A 17097-nucleotide genomic window follows, 5' to 3' on the forward strand; every position below is an offset into this window, starting at 1 on the left:
GTGAAAACAAAGGCCTCGCACAACCAACAACATGGTTGACTGTAGGACACATAGATCAAAGGTACCGACACGGAGTGAAACTACTGTACTTATACTTATACTGTGCTCGGGATAAGAGACTTGTAGTGTCTATTATTAATCTTTTAACTAAAACTTTTAAATTAACTAGTATCTAGTTTTTTGAACATAACCGGAGACACTATACCGTGTATATTAGATTAATATTCGTTCTTTTATAATTTTATATCGAAACTTAGTATTAAATAATATACGAAATTAAATAATATACAAAAGCCGAGAAAATTAAGTTGTAGACCTAATACAAATATACACATAAGTATACTTCATATATTTACATTTACACGTATTACATTACACTTTACATATATGTAAATAATGTCGCGATAATTATCATCAGTTGATAAAATTATTTTGGACTTATCGACGATAAGTAAATTATCGACATTATTTAATTCTTATGATTACCGACAGAAATTTGAATACTCAAAAATCAAAAGTGTCAACAATGTACGAATATTGTCGCTCCTATCGTAACCCTTAAAACGAACGGTCATAATCAAGAATAACAATAACAGTAACGATATTTCTAATATGAATTCTGCGAGCAAGGTGATTATAAAAGCTGACCATTTCGGGCAATTATATCATATTTTGTTTTTATATTGTTTCACAATTTCTATACAATGTTGGGGCAGAGAAAAAAGCAGATACGTTCGAAAAAAGAAAATGTTATGTGTATTTTTAGGTTAAACCGACAGTGATATAAAGTTTAATTTTTTTATAACTACTGTTAATGAGTGCATATAAGTTTTAATTTAATATAACTATCGTTAATAAATACATACAACTGTTATGACTAAAAATATTCATGTCTAGGTGGGTGAGATCTTCGCTGCAGCCGGAGTAGCCTTCAATAAGCTAGGTGAACTGACGATGCAGCTCCATCCTACATCAGATTCCCTAGCAGGGTAAGTTACATACAAATATTACTCATAACTTATAAAATATTTATAGATAATTGTTTTGAGATAAAAATGCAGAAAGTTCTACATTTGATTGATTTGATTTCGAAAGTCAAGTAATTCTGACAAAGCTATATAAAAAATGTAGAGTTCTGGCATGATTATCATGGAAATGTTTGTACAGAGTGATTCTCTGGTAGTATATTGTATTATATTTGAAAAAATGAAAAGAGCTCGACATTAAATTTATATAGAACAAACCAAGATATCTTGTGAGGATTCATGACAATCAGATATTGGATGTAAAAGAATTTGCATAGAATGTTTTGGAATTATTGCAGTCGTCATAAAGTAGCTTCCCTTATTTATTAAGTTTGCAATATATATGCCACTGGAGTATCATTTCGTATACAATTATAGTAAGCCATGCTCTTTTCATAATTTCCTATACTCCTCAATGTGTAGTAAATGGGCTGACGAGGATATTGAGATGCTCCGTCAGTCGGTCAGAGCCTTCAGTGAAGAATTGAGCAGAATAAGCGAGCACATCAAGAGTCGGACGGTGTAAGTTTTCACAGACTGCCATTATGGCAGTCAGTCCGAATCTCACACCGAACGTTTCGTTTTCTTTTCCAGCTCTCAAATTCGAACAACCTTGAAGAAGAAGGCGTTCGAGGAAGCGGGAATGACAGTCAGACAGCAACAGATTCTACCTCAGCAGGCGCAACAATCCACATTAGTTCAACAACAGCAGGTTGTCAAGCAGCAATCGACATCGGGAAACCAGGGTCTTATGGGAAAATCGGCAGAAGTCACACTGAACATGCTGAATGCATCTGAAACGGAAGTAGACGTTGAAGGACTGCCTGAGGAATGCCAAGTTAAGCTCGAATTTGAAGAAGGTGCGACTGAAGAAGTCACCGGTTAAATTAGTTCATTCATTTATAAGTAGAATAAATGGTGGAAAATCTGGTGATATCACCGTCATTTTTTATCATCTAATTGTTCATTGAACATTCGAATTTTAACTAGTTTTAAGCATCAGTCTCGTATAAAAACTCATAAGTTACTTTTTTTCAATAAATGTATAAAAAACCCAGTTTGGTATTATCCAGCATCCTCCTCTTTGTTCATTAAATATAAATTTTACTGCAATACTTCTTTAGGGAAGTACAGTTTATAACTGAGGTTTAGTCTTCCAAGGATGTATTATTTTTTAACTATTGTAAATGAAAAAAAGTTATGTAAAATTACATTTTTTTTCTATATTTATTGCATTGTAAAGTAATATAAAAAGTTTGATTTAAAATTGACAATTTAGAATCTCAATAAAAATTACTTTAATAAGATGTGAACGTGTTTTTAAAAAATAATTAAGAGATAAAATGAGAACATTTTTATTTAAACTATAAAATTGTATTGTTAAATGTAAACATTAATCTCACTGAACTCTTTTATATGTATATAATATATATTTTAATATGGATCAAAGTGTAAATTTCCATTCTCAGTCATTTTTTGCAAAATAAAAAAATATTCAAAATAAAAAATATTTTTAGACATGTAGAAAAAAAGAAAAGAAAAGAAATAATGAAAAGGCTCTATATGTATAAAACAATACAAATATAAGAAGGGCAAAGAGCCAAGTAAATTTATCGACAAAATAATTCAATTATTTAAAATTAAAAAAGAAACGCTTTAATTATTAGAATCGAAATGAAAATTAAAAGAAAAGAAAAATGTATAAAAAATTTAGTCACAAATAACGAATCTTAGTTATTTGCTTCGTCACCGTTGGTACTCCGGCTGATGAATAGGGATATTTTGCCTCGCGTGAGAAGTCTGGTAGCGTCGCCCATATGTCCACTTGTCTGAGGTGTTTTGTGTCAATGTATGCGTGCATTTGTGAATGACGCATACCGGCGCACCAACTGACAGATTAACCGATCAACAATGACAGTACTCGGCAGCATCTGCGCGATACAGTGAGAGCAGTCGATCGGCGTCGTTCCATCGATCGCGGCCGATCACCGTTCCTTTATTCGCTCGATCACGTGCGCGATAATGTGAAAGGGAAAGGGAACGGTATAATTCATCTTTATTTAGACTCGATTACCTGCGGAGTGACTGCGTGCTGGTCCAGGCGATAAAACACGATACATCCTAAATAAGGACGATCGAAGACACATTGTAATAACAATAACGACGACGATATGGAAGGAGGTATGGTGGACAACTCGGGCGATGACAATCTGGACCGATCCGAGGACGAGGCGGCCCTCCAGGGATGCTGCAGCCCGAAAAAGGCGCCCTACCGATTTCTCGGCTTGGCGCTCATGTGTCTGCTTGGATTCGGTACAGACCCAACGAAAACGTGAAGTTGTTTACATCTGACGACGCGTCTTAATTGTTTTTGTCCTTTTATCTGTCAACGCGCGCTGTGCCACGCCAGAATAGCGTCACGTGCCTTAAAGCGGACTGTTATCGTTATTTGTGACGATCCAGCGAACGAGATGCATATAGCCGATGAATCTCGTTTGCTTATCGCGTGGCTGATGTTCCACATTTCTGCGATTTATAGATACTTATATAAAGAAATGTATTTTATTTCAAAAACGAGGTCATCTAATTCTAGAGTTACATTTTTAATGCTGCTTTTAATACTTTTCAATGCCAAGTGTGATAATATTTAACACATATTTTTTATGAGCAACTTATTTAATATTGAAATTTCTGATATTTTATACAAAATCATATACATAGAAATGTATTTTATTTCAAACGGAGTCATTTTCGAATTTTATTCGTTTAATATTTTCCAAAATGTATATTAAATTATCAATTGTATTGATAATTCATCATGTTTTTTGCACTATTCATGTGGTATTTATTTAATGCAAAAAATCTATCTATAAAATTCTTTGCTTTGATTAGTACTTGTATTTTTACTTTATGTTTTAATTGTGATTTAGTAGCCAAAATTTTCTATATATAATAGAAAACCAATAAAAAGAGATTAATTGGTTGAGTTGAAATAGAAATTGTTTAAACATATTCGCTATCTTACGTTTTCTTGCTATTAATTGTGGAGAAAAATGTAACATTGCCGCCGCTTAGATAAGGCATATCATGAACGTCCTCTTTATATGGTTTATCACATTTTTTTTTAATATTGGCCATATGTTGTATAAGTAATGTTAAAATCTATGACACAATGCATACATGATAGGGTATCTTCGTTTATTAAAGCAAAAAATAAAGCTTTTAACAAATAGTTTTAAATTTATCTATTTGAAAAGAAAAGTGCTAGATTTTTTACAAAATTTATTTGATATCAGTATTGTGATTCTAGCAGAAATCAATAGATAAGTATAGGTTTCTTTTTTATTTCAGGTTCATACTTTTGCTTCGATAACCCTGGAGCACTGCAGGATAATTTTAAATCAGACTTGCAAATGTCGACTAGCACATTTGTTTTGTTATATTCTATTTATTCTTGGCCAAATGTCATTCTGTGCTTTATTGGTGGATTCCTGTTGGATAGCGTCTTTGGAATTCGATTAGGTACAGTAATATACATGGGATTGACATTAATCGGCCAGATAATTTTCGCGAGTGGCGCTATGGTTGACGCTTTCTGGGTAATGATGCTTGGTCGATTTGTCTTTGGGTATGTTTTCAATACTACTTTATCAGATAATGTAGAATGCTTTGAAATGCATGTCCTTTTATAAGATCGTCAAATTAATAATTATTTCTTTTCTACAGAATCGGGGCAGAGTCGTTGGCAGTCGCTCAAAATAGTTACGCGGTCCTTTGGTTCAAAGGCAAAGAATTAAATATGGTGTTCGGGCTGCAGTTGAGCTTCGCTCGAGTGGGATCGACCGTGAACTTCTTAGTAATGGAGCCAGTATACAATTACGTATCGCAATATTACACCGGTCCACAATGTATCGGCGTAGTTCTCTTTCTTGCATCCGTTACCTGTGTAATGTCGATGATATGCGCTTGTGTGTTGGGTTTCATGGATAAACGAGCAGAGCGATTGCTCCGACGAGGAGAAGGACAGGAACCGCAGGTTGTTAGTCTAAAGGATGTCAAAGATTTCAAGCCAATCTTTTGGTTGGTCGCGATCATCTGCATTGCTTATTACGTCGCGATATTTCCTTTTATCGCTTTGGGAAAGTGAGTATTCCCTTGCGTTTATTGGATGGTACGACTTTTAAATCACATTAGTCAAAGTCCATCTAAATTGGTATATTAGGGCCCTTCGCCCTATTTTTATACTACAGAGCAAGATAAAAAAAAGAGATTAATTTTTATTAATTTTATTTCAGAGTATTTTTCGAGCGAAAGTACGAATATGAGCCATCCGCCGCAAATACGGTGAATTCTCTTGTTTATTCAATATCGGCGATAGCTTCGCCTCTCTTAGGTTATTTAGTAGATAGAACAGGGAAGAACGTATCGTGGGTATTTATTAGTATTTGTACGACTATCATTGCTCATGGGTTGCTCGCTTTTACCTATTTGAGCCCCTATGTATGTATGATTCTCATGGGACTGGCCTATTCTATGCTCGCCAGTAGTTTATGGCCTCTAATTGCTCTTGTGACGCCAGAGCATCAGCTTGGAACTGCTTATGGAATGTAAATATATTTAATTAATGTTAACAAAAATCTTTATTAGCAATCTCATTGCCAGAACGAAATAATGTTAGAGTGTACTAGAATTTAAAATTAAAATTAATGTAATCTTTTCAGAGCACAATCTGTACAAAACTTAGGCCTTGCTGTAGTCTCAATTGTGGCTGGCATTATTGTTGATAAAGGAGGATATTTAATGCTCGAAATGTTCTTCCTCGGTTGGCTCTGGAGTGAGTAATTTCGCGAACTTAGAAATTTAAGCAATACGATTTTTCACGTAAAAACACGAAATTTAAATAATGTATTTCACATTGTAATAGTTTCGTTGATAACCGCCGGTGCGATCTGGATGTCGGACATGGCAACAAGTGGTGGTTATCTTAACATGACACCGGGACAAAGGGAACGATATGAGACAGTTCAATGCACTCCTGAGAGTTTGGAACGAGAAAAATTGTTATCTTCGGAATGCACGTCGGATTTCTCAGCTGATAGTCTTATGCAACCACAATCTGATATCAGTATACGAAATCGTTATTTGTCTCGTATTGGTGCAATGGTAAATCGATTCTTTTACGAAATTATATATATTTTATTTTTTTCTGTAAACGTGATGATTGTAAAAACAAAAATTCTAAAAAAAAAAAACGAATTATAAGACTTAACTTTTTAATAATGCACATTTTTTAATTCTAGGTACCGCCACATGCGATTACACCAATTCATCGACCACTACGATGATAACTTAGTCGCGAATTTAAGATACAAATAAGTATGTAAAAATACTTTTAAATCTTTAAGAACAAAGTTAGCTCTTGTGTCTTCCTATTGCACACAGCTTGATCTGTGATAATTTCGTAACACAATTTTATTTAAGATGTACAATCTCATTTGACAGTCATAACAGTCTTGTTTCATTGATAGCCTCGATTTAGATTATATAATAATTATGTGTACGTCTTTATGAAATTTTTGATAATTTGTGACGGTAAAATAATTGTGCATTTAAAAAACGATCAAAACATTAAGGAACTCCTTATGATAAAATAATATAAACAAATTTAAAAACGGCTATTAGGGGTCAGCGCGGTAAGAAGTGCGCAAAAAATATATACTTTCGATCGTATAAAAATATGTTTAATACTAAAAACTTGAAGTTTAAATTTGTTTATATAATTGTGTATCTTGTAATCAATGATGATAAAGTGTGAATAATTTTTTATCTCTAATTTAAAGAGTAAGCGTTGCAAAGTTACTTGTTCATGAAGTACTTGTAATATATATAGATGTAATATAATAAATGTTTAATCTGACCACTGTCCTTTTTTTTTAAATAAACTAACGAATTGTATAAAAAGCCATTATTTTATTCTAACTCGTACATTTTAATATGTACATTTTAATATTTACAAAGTTCTTTGATTACAAGAGATTATATAAATTTTGTATGATTTTAATTGCATATGTATTTTTTTTAATAGAAATAAAAATCGTGAATTTTTATAAATTTTGAGATTGGAGATTTGTGTGTGCAATTTCGTATATTAGCACAGATTTTCTTATTTCATTTATTCTTTTTACACGAAAACTATTATATATTATTTTTATAAATGTTTTATATAAATATATAAAATATGTAAAAAATATTAAAATATATTTTTATATAAAATGTAATATTTATACATATAGTATAAAGTATATTTTTTATGTTATACATAAACAAATTAAAAGTTTATAATTGTAAACATAAAATTATAACAATTGTTAATATTTGGTTAATACAGTTATGTGTTATGCAAAAGTGTGTGCCACGGCCTTAAATTGTTGTAAATGATTCAATGATTTCTCTGATTGGTTTATTCGTAAAATTCTTTATTCTGATTGGTTAATGAAGCATTTGTAGAAAATTAGTATGGACAGAAAATGGATAACTCTCCTGGTTAGAACGTTTCATATCTGACATGACCGACCAATCAGTTAATAATTAACATCTGATACGTTAGATGGCGCGCATTTACGCTGGTCGCTTGGCCTTCCATTCTTCGTCTCATTATTCTTTGAAACATTCAGTGCATTCGGTACGGAATGATGGAACAGCTGTAGCGCGGAGCACGTGCTTAATGTGAATACTGTGAAGCAAGTGACGCATAAGTATATACGCGTTCGTTCGAGACATTTTGAGTAGTTTGCAGCGAGATGAGGGTCCACGACGACGCGGATCCCAAGTTCAGTGCGATGGGGAAGTCGTCGAAATTGGCCATGAAGCGGTCCAGCACCGTCGTGTTCCACGAAAATCCTAATAAGACGCAGAAAATGAACGAGACCAACGCAGTCGCGAACGCGATAAAGAATAACAACAGGACGAACATGAACTTGCACCAGCGGAGAAAATCGCTGCCCGTCAATATACTCCATAAACAGTAAGTTTCTCGGGGGAACTATGGGCGAGAAGTATGTATCTCTCTTTTACGCGTCATAAAAGAAAAAAAAAGGGGGTGATGTCCGTGATGTTTATTCTGTAACTTTGTGTATACAGGACGTTTCATAATAAAAGATTATTCTGTTGATTGCAAATTATAAGCTAACGGAGATGTGGATAATTTCGGATAATTTCGTCGCAACGCTTACTTATTCGCAGTCGACAAAGTAGAGAATGCAACTAATATAATGGTACTATTGATATAGAAAGAAAACAATAGAAAATAGAACGCATGGATGTCGCAAAGACATCCAAAAGACGTCTTTCGGATTTTATCTGATAATTTTTTCCGTTCTATAAGCAAAAAGACTAAGATTAGTACGACACTAGCAGTGTTGCGCGCTTAGATAATTAAAAATTATCTAGATATAGATAAGATAAATGACACAAAAATTTATCTTAGATAAGATGAAGATGATTAATTTTACATTAATCTAGATAAAAGATGAAATTAAAAAACTTTTATCTGGATAATTTTTAAGTTGATTTTGTTTTTAAGTGACTATTATATTAGGTAATAGGTAGTAAAACGAGGGTATGTTAAGTTAGCACCCCAACTATAATACTCACACTTCCTTTTGACGAGACGAAGAGTTCCCTATAGTTAATAAAAAGAGTTCCGCTCAATAAACATTTTTTTTACATTTTTTAAAAATGGGGTGCTAACTTTTTATCGAATTCCGAGGTGGAATAGTTCTGAGCGGCTTAATAGCTTCAATTTGCGATTGCCTAGAGTTCCTGATATGTAAAAAGAATTTTCCAATATTAAAGAAAAAATTAAAAATTTTTGAAAAATTAATTTTTAAATACAATAGTTCTGATGATAATTCCTGCTTCTTTTTGACGATACGAAGAGTTCTCTATGATTTTTAATGACATATGCGCTTAATAATCATTTTTTAATAATTTTTTAAAAATGGGGTGCTGCTAACTTTTTAACGAAGTTCAAGGTCGCATAGTTCTGATCAGCTTAACAGGACTATTTTGTGAATACTTAGAGTTCTTGATACATAAAAAACATTTTTGAAGAATAATAAAATTTAAAAAAAAATAGTAGAAATCTTTGAAAAATTTTTTGAGAGTACCGAGTAGTTCTGAGTAGCGTTTCTTACAGTTCTCGACGAGTTCTATCGAAAACTGTAAGGTGAAAAAGCGATTGGACCAACGGTTTGCAAGATACAGCGACATTTTTCAGAAGATCAACAATTTTTAGAGTGAGTATATCTCGGAAACCGTTGGTCCAATCGCTTTGAGCCCTGATACTTTTCGACAGAACTCGCCGAGAACTGTCCAGAACTCCGATCAGAACTACTCGGTACTCCCAAAAAATTTTGTACTCGTTTAATATGTTTAAATAATTTTTTTAAGTTTTCCGCTAGCACCGCAAGAGTATAATGCCTCTAAACAGCCAGTACTCGCGTCGAAACCTGCATATTTCTTCGGAACTATTGTAGTACTGTCGGAAAAAGTCGAAAAGTCCTGGCCAGTACTGGCCGTTTAGGGGTACTTTATTCTTGACGTGCGGTGCCAGCGCGCGGATCGAAAAATTGTTTAAACATATTAAAAAGGTGGGTAGTGTCACTGAAACCGATCAGGAACTGTAGTACTCTTCGAGTACTACAAAATGGCGCAAAAAAAAAATAATTTTTTTAAAAGTTGAGGTGCGAGCTCTTTTTTTAAAAATTTATTTAAAAATATTTAATGGCCGGTACTATTGTTATAATCGATCAGGAACTGCAGTACTCTTCGAGTACTGTGAGATTCCGTCATAAAAATCGGCTTTTTCAAATCTTGCGGTGCCACGCGAAGTTAGCACCGCATATTTTTATTTTTTAAAATTTTTGGCCTAAATCAACAGTACTATTGATGAAACCTATCAGGAACTCTAGAACTATTGCGGGTGCAAGCAGTACTGTTATTAAAATTTCCGATTTTTAAAGTTGAGGTGCTAACTTCACAGAGACCCGGAATCATTGAAATCGCGGTGAAACTAAAATTACAGCTTTCTAAGCAAATAAAAATGGTTCTAATGCTGGTAGACATAAATAAATTATCAAAACGTAATGAAAATATCATTTAAACGAAAAATAAATAATAAAAATATTTATTCTCACTTATGAAATATGAAGAAATGCTACGACTTAACATTTAATAATCAATTAAACAGTATGGGCTCCCTAAAAAATAAATACGCATTGAATTCCTAACAACCTAGAGAACATGTGTGAAAATTTTCAGTTTATTCGTTTGCGTTTACGAGCAACAAACAATTGTTTACCGCTGTTCGGGCAGAAAAGAGTCTTTTATTAGGTTTGGCATTTTTTTTAACAATTGTGCAGTTCGTGCTACTTCAATAACGAAAATGCATTACATTCCTAACATCCCAGAGAACACGTTAATAACATATATATATGCTTATAATGATGCTATATTTGATAACCAAAATGTCCGAAGCAACGGAATTAGCATGTTAACGCAAGCATAGGAACTTTCCGTTGATTCGGATATTTTCACTATTAAATGCAGTATTATTATAAAATATTCTACATTTTTCATATTCTATATTGTTTAAAAAAAAGTACCAAACTTTATAAGAGACGCTATTCTGCCCGAACAGCGATAAACAATTGTTTGTTGCTCGTCAACGCAAAATAGCGCTTTTACCGTTAATCTATTTTGCGTTTAATAGATAATAAGACAGATTATTGTTATATAATTTTTGTACATTTGAAGAGGTCTGAATCATGCAGCTGAAACATGTAATGTTAATTAAAGTAAAGTTTATTCTTTGTTTGTAGTATCTCAGTACTTTTATTTAAATACTTGAGAAAGTGTTTCTATTTATCAGACTCTTACTAGTCCTTTTGTATTATATAATTGTTATTTTTATAATAGGTATACACGCGATATAAATAGAATTAATAATAACTCGACAAAAATATAGGGGAGAATGTCCTAAATCGGACCGTGTTCCAAATCGGACCTTTTTAATTTAAATAAATACGATTAAGCAGATTTGCGTGCTATTTATAATGTAAAGTTATGAGACACCGAACATGTGACAGCAGTTTGGCAGTACTCTATCATAATGTTCATAGAATAGACGAAAATATGTATTAAAAATAAAAAAAAAAAAATCTTGTAAATCATTATTTAAAAGATGTTAAAAATTTGAACGATGATTTAAGATAATTAAAAAGTGTTGAATTAAAAAATATCAAGAGTTTTGTGATTACTTTTGCGGTTTATTGTAAAATTTATTCCAATCATTCGAAAGAACCTGTGTCTCTTTAAGTGTCCAAATTAGACTTATACAAAAAAACACTAAAAAGATGAGTAAGCCAGTTAATTCATCGAAGAAAGAAGGTTCGCCACAACCTGGTTGTAGTACTGGTGATCGACCAGATCTGGTCTAAGGAACACTAAATCAATAAAATCGTGTGTCATCAGACTTAGATTGATGGAATTTTTTATTGATTTTAATTCTAATAATATAAACTGTATTTTTATCTTTGAGTCTTAAATTGCTCATTTACTCAATACTAACAAAAATTAATTAAAATATTTTAAAATTCTATCTAAAAGTTTATAAAATTAGGAAAGGTCCGTGGAACTGTAAGTTCCAGATCGGACTGGAAAATGCATTTTTCCATTATAGTTCGACACAGGTAAGAGATACGTCAAAATGGTCTGAAGCAAAAATGAAGGAAATTAAATAATCTTTCGAACCATTAATTTTATGATCGGACTTTATTTACGCCTCATAGAAAACAAAAACTGCAAATCCGATTTAGACCACTCTCTCCTATATTAGAATAAACTATATAAAATGTTTATCTCTATTTTTATCTCTCTTTATGTCGCAATATATAGTCCATTAATTTAATAAGATGTACTTCTACTTAATGTTGTATATTCTTTATATATTTAACTTTGTATATTATAATATTTTATTCAAATATAATTATTTTTATTTTCAAGAGGATAATCACTTATGAATTTCCAGACTGTTGGATGAGATACGTCGGCACAGTACCCTGATCATAATAGGTGAAACCGGCAGCGGTAAAACCACGCAGATTCCACAGTTGTTACTCGAGGCCGGGATCGCTGGATTATCCGGTTGCATCGGCATCACGCAACCGCGAAGAATAGCAGCGGTCAGCGTAGCACGTCGGGTTGCACAGGAACAAGGGGTGAAACCTGGAAAATTGGTGGGCTACTGTGTTCGTTTTGAAGATTGTACCTCATCGCAAACGAGGATCAAATATCTGACGGACGGCATGATGGTTCGAGAGGCGATGACCGACGAGATCCTGTCAGAATACTCGGTATATTATCATGTTATTATCAATTGCTTAAGCAATGCTATCATTTGCATAAGGCTAATTCTACAATGTGCTTTTTGTTTCCTATTTCTTACTGTTTTCTCTTGCCTTCTTGATCGAAAAGTCAAGAGAGAAACAGAGATAAACAGCAAGAAACAGGAAACAAAAAGCACATTGTAGAATTAGCCTAAGAGTAAGATTGTATTAAAAAAAATAATACAACAACGAAGTTTTAAATAAACTTTAAGTTGCACCGAAAGATATTATAATATAATGTATAGAAAGTAATTAATTTGTTTTAAATTAAATTGAGTTGTGATAAATTTGATATTTTAATATTTTAACAAAAAATAAAAATTGAGGCTTTTTTCTGTTAAAATAGTATTGTATTTAATTATCTCTGTAGATACTAATTTTCATTGTATCTAGAGAATCTATTTAAACATTCTTTTTTGCTATTTATTTGATTATCTATTTTTTATTATTGAATGAGTTTATGACTTTGCAACAGATAGTGATGCTCGATGAAGCTCACGAGCGATCTGTGCACACCGACGTTCTGTTCGGGGTGGCGAGACGAGCGCAGAATTTGCGCAAATTGAAGAATTTACCGCCCTTGAAACTTTTAATTATGTCGGCCACTATGGATCCCGTTAAATTCAAGGAGTATTTCCAAGCACCGGCGTTGTATCTAGAGGGCCGTCAGCATCCCTTGAGAATTTTTCACGCCGTCTCCTCGCAACAGGATTACGCATTTGCTGCGCTAGCCACGGCGTTTCAAATTCACCGCGAAGCACCCGCAAAGTAAGAACAGCACGAAATATAATATTCTAACACGAAATGTAAATTATGTATTTTAGAGAGGATGCATGTAGGAATAGATTATGTGCTAGTACGTTGAAGAATTTATTCTTTCCAAAATGATTACAATTTTATCATATACTTCTTTACTCATAATTCTGAAATCAATTTCTTATAAATTGAGTTACATACGAGATAATGATCAGGATTAAAATCGAAATCCATCGATTATAAATTAATGCTTCTCATATGACGTCACAGATGCCAATTATACTGTATTTTTGATCTTTGATTTTCTAGTGAAGATATTCTCATCTTTTTGACCGGTCAAGAAGAAATAGAAGCAGCTACATTAGCTGCTCGACAAGCGATTAAACAATTGGACGAACAGGAGTATCCACCTCTGAAAGTCTTTCCCTTATACGCGGCACTGCCCACTCATCAACAGTTAGAAGCTTTTAAATCTTCGGCGCCCGGAATGCGGAAATTAATATTATCGACAAACGTCGCCGAGACGTCCGTCACGATTGGCGGTACGTATATGCGTATATACACGCACACGCACATGCATACACATATATACATATATATCCTCTACTTTTTCTCTTAATTTTCTAAATAAAAATTAAAGGAATAACATTTTTTTTTATCAACGCTAAGATTTTTTTTGGCTACGTAATTATAAATTTAGGATAAGATATAAAGGAAATTTATTTTTAACAGCTTTTTATAGCGTTTTCTAATGTAATAACTGAAGCGGCATACTGTATGAGATTAATCACGTTATTTTCAACATCGCGCTTATTTGAACATTAATTACATAGTTACTATTTTCGATCTTACCGGTTAAAATCTAATCTGAGTAGTTAATGCAGAAATTAAACATATGTAGGAATTCGTCATGTGATCGATACCGGTGTGGTCAAAGCGAGGACACATCACCCAACAACGGGTTTAGACGTATTGAGGATTGAGAAAATCTCACAAGCTCAAGCCTGGCAAAGAGCAGGAAGAGCCGCTCGTGAAGCATCGGGCAAGTGTTATAGAGCTTACACACGAGAGGAATTCGAAAAGATGAAGGATATGCCGGTACCAGAAATTCAAAGATGTTCTCTTGCGGGAGTCGCTCTGCAATTGCTCGCTATCGGCGTTGACATTACCACCTTCGATTTCATGGATAAACCACCTAAAGAGAGCATAGACGTGGCCGTGAATTGTTTAGAAAAGCTGGGTGCAGTTAAAGGTAATACTATTAATATATCTTATTTACAAATAAAAATATTTTCTTCAATACCGTTATCCGTTTGAAGAAAATTAACGTTTTGCTTAAAATATACCAATTATGTGAATGTGTGAATATTATGGAATCAATCATCTAACAACATAAATTAGATTATTAAAAATTCGGAATGAAATAATAATGCTTATTAAATTATTATTTATTACATTTCTTATTAATTTTATTAGTGCTAGTTTTGAAATAAAAATTTTGTTTAATTTCAAATCAGAATGTGATAGATTTTTTTTTATATTCAGAGTAGATTTGTTTTTTATTCCTGTAATGTGTCTAAACTAGTGCAGGAATAAAAAAAACAGACCTATTGAGATGAAAACAATTGATCAGCATTAAGACTGTTCACATTTTTATTTCATTATATCTAGCAAGATGCGAATAATGGGAATTGTTTCGATAGAGACAATAAATTCTTATATAATCCTTCCTAAAAGGATCTCCACCACAGCTGACTACACTCGGTCGAACGATGTCACTATTCCCGTTAGACCCTCGATTTACCAAAGTGATCCTCGCGTCCGTGGAACACAGGTGTTTGGAGGAAGCACTGACGGTTATTGCTTTATTATCCGGAGAATCGATTTTTATGGATCCACCTGCGAAGAGGGAACAGGCTTACAATGCACGCTCACGGTACAGCCCTTGCCTGTAATATATTTATCGGCTAAAAATACTAACAATAAGTAGAAAGATGAAATCAAAATAAAATCCATACTAATTTTTGTTGCGGAGCACTATGTCCACGATAGAGTGGATTTCCCATCAAAATTCGCGATTGGCTACACAAGTTATTATTTAATGTTACCCGAGTAACTCTCATTGGGGAGTTTCAGATTTGCCTCGCCTGAAGGGGATCACGTAACGTTGTTGAATGTGTTCCGAGCATATCAAAGCGCCGCTCAGAAGAAGGTGTGGTGCCATGAGAACTTCTTGCACCATCGAAATCTGGAATACGGGTCGGAAGTGAGACAACAGCTTGCGGCGTTGGCGGAACGTGCGAATTTGGAGAAGGCGAGCTGCGGAACGAATACGAAGCAACTCAGAAAAGCTTTTCTCGAGGGATTATACGAGAACCTCGCTGAGCTGCAGAGGGATCAGACGTATGTTACGGTAAGTAAATGTTCTCTTTCAAGCTTATATATATATATGTATTATTTCTGTATTATTACATTCTTCTTACTGCCAATTTTCTAATGTTATATTGAAAATTGTGTTCTTTCCTTTTTTCTCTTTATTATAAAATAATACGTAGAAGCATATAATAAGTATACAATATCATGAAAATAACATAAATTATAGAATTTGTATCGATTAAAAGGCTGAGCTCCTATTTTTAATAAATACTATTAAAATATGTTATATTGCATAATGATTAGTTTTATAGAAAAGTATTTTTTATCACATTAATATCTTGACATTTTTTCATATTTTGATTATTTCTCTTTATACAATAAATAATAATCACAGGCTCAAGAGATTAAGGCCCTGCGCACAATGAAAATATTAGGAACAGGAATAAATATTAAGATTTCAACCTATTATATTAGATATCAGTTATACCGAAATATACAATTTCTGACAAGTTGAAATCTTAATATTTATTCCTGTTTCTAATATTTGTTCTACTGTGCGCAGGCCCTAAATCTAATAGTGTGTGTGTATAATTTCTCTTTGCGTTATTTCAGCGAATTTTAATCAACAGATTATTGATTAATTAATTTTTTTCTCTTTCATTCACTTCACACTATTTACTTTTTTCTTTGATAAAGATTTTAGAAGCAGCCACAAAGAATACATACAGATATTCTAAATAATTTCATTTTTATCTTTGTTCCTCTATTATTTGTTATCTGTTCGTTGCTCGAGTTTCTAAGCAAAGAGAATATCGCGTAATGGCATTACGCATTTGGTATAGGTGCACTCGAAGCAGCCGGTAACCATACACCCTTCCTCGACGTTGCATGGTACGAAGTCACCGTTGCTGTTATTCACTGAGGTTGTAGCCACCGGAAGATGTTACCTTCGTGGTCTTTCTATCATCGATCCGGCGTGGTTGACGCAAAAGAACGTCGGCCCTGAGAAACGTGACTGACGCAATTTTTTATCCTACGTTTTATTTATACAGAGCTTATTTTTGTTGGCGTAAAGTGGGACAATTGAGGCCACTGAGTAATGAGACGATACAGTGATCTTTTCGAATTAAATTGATAATACGAATATAAAAAGAGATTACTGCGTGTGTTTTACGTGTATATTTATTCAGCGGTATCAATCATGCCACTGAGTCCTCTCTCATGAGAGCGCAATTTTGTTGTAGATATACGTATGATTAAGAAGAATCATTTTTTCTACTACTTGTACACTTTAAGCACTGTTATTAAATTTAGTTAATATAAATTTTAATTATCATATGTATGTGTGCTGTATTTCGTTTATTGAATCGTCACTTCTTCAACATGCGTTTTCGCCCATATCCTTACTCGAATGTATGTTTACTATTTCCATTTTCCAATTCAACGAAAAATACTTCTTAAATAACAATACTCAATATTGTAGACTTTACAGT

The 17097-nt window shown here is 33.2% G+C and overlaps 3 protein-coding genes across 4 annotated transcripts; all 3 read left to right on the forward strand.

Annotated features, from left to right (window-relative positions):
* Positions 1–563: 563 nt before the first annotated feature.
* Positions 564–2080, forward strand: LOC108771883 (chromatin complexes subunit BAP18). 2 transcript variants are annotated; one of them, XM_018537284.1, is made up of 4 exons: positions 564–630; positions 898–989; positions 1449–1547; positions 1620–2080. In XM_018537284.1, the coding sequence occupies exons 1-4, from the start codon at positions 613–615 to the stop codon at positions 1909–1911; spliced, it is 501 nt and encodes a 166-aa protein (XP_018392786.1). In that variant the 5' UTR covers positions 564–612; the 3' UTR covers positions 1912–2080. The 2 variants fall into 2 exon arrangements, with proteins under 2 accessions (XP_018392786.1, XP_018392787.1); XM_018537285.1 differs by lacking the exon at positions 1449–1547.
* A 1116-nt stretch (positions 2081–3196) lies between these two features.
* LOC108771879 (major facilitator superfamily domain-containing protein 1) lies at positions 3197–6483 on the forward strand. The gene is made up of 7 exons (XM_018537281.1): positions 3197–3338; positions 4377–4653; positions 4752–5168; positions 5321–5632; positions 5747–5859; positions 5950–6188; positions 6326–6483. The coding sequence occupies exons 1-7, from the start codon at positions 3197–3199 to the stop codon at positions 6368–6370; spliced, it is 1545 nt and encodes a 514-aa protein (XP_018392783.1). The 3' UTR covers positions 6371–6483.
* Positions 6484–7718: 1235 nt separating this feature from the next.
* Positions 7719–16895, forward strand: ath (ATP-dependent RNA helicase DHX33). The gene is made up of 8 exons (XM_018537279.1): positions 7719–8049; positions 12115–12439; positions 12948–13240; positions 13538–13770; positions 14130–14480; positions 14966–15164; positions 15365–15641; positions 16447–16895. The coding sequence occupies exons 1-8, from the start codon at positions 7826–7828 to the stop codon at positions 16621–16623; spliced, it is 2079 nt and encodes a 692-aa protein (XP_018392781.1). The 5' UTR covers positions 7719–7825; the 3' UTR covers positions 16624–16895.
* Positions 16896–17097: the final 202 nt, after the last annotated feature.

The sequence above is a fragment of the Cyphomyrmex costatus genome, unplaced genomic scaffold (assembly GCF_001594065.2).
Source record: "Cyphomyrmex costatus isolate MS0001 unplaced genomic scaffold, Ccosl1.0 scaffold169, whole genome shotgun sequence".
NCBI lineage: Eukaryota > Metazoa > Arthropoda > Insecta > Hymenoptera > Formicidae > Cyphomyrmex > Cyphomyrmex costatus.

Coding starts and splice junctions, on each gene's coding strand:
- LOC108771883 (XM_018537284.1), top strand. Junction 990..1,448: donor ACATCAGATTCCCTAGCAGG/GTAAGTTACATA, acceptor CTCAATGTGTAG/TAAATGGGCTGACGAGGATA. Junction 1,548..1,619: donor CACATCAAGAGTCGGACGGT/GTAAGTTTTCAC, acceptor TTTCTTTTCCAG/CTCTCAAATTCGAACAACCT.
- LOC108771879 (XM_018537281.1), top strand. CDS start 3,197: ATGGAAGGAGGTATGGTGGACAACTCGGGCGATGACAATCTGGACCGA. Junction 5,169..5,320: donor CCTTTTATCGCTTTGGGAAA/GTGAGTATTCCC, acceptor ATTTTATTTCAG/AGTATTTTTCGAGCGAAAGT. Junction 5,860..5,949: donor CTTCCTCGGTTGGCTCTGGA/GTGAGTAATTTC, acceptor ACATTGTAATAG/TTTCGTTGATAACCGCCGGT.
- ath (XM_018537279.1), top strand. CDS start 7,826: ATGAGGGTCCACGACGACGCGGATCCCAAGTTCAGTGCGATGGGGAAG. Junction 12,440..12,947: donor AGATCCTGTCAGAATACTCG/GTATATTATCAT, acceptor ACTTTGCAACAG/ATAGTGATGCTCGATGAAGC. Junction 13,241..13,537: donor CACCGCGAAGCACCCGCAAA/GTAAGAACAGCA, acceptor TTGATTTTCTAG/TGAAGATATTCTCATCTTTT.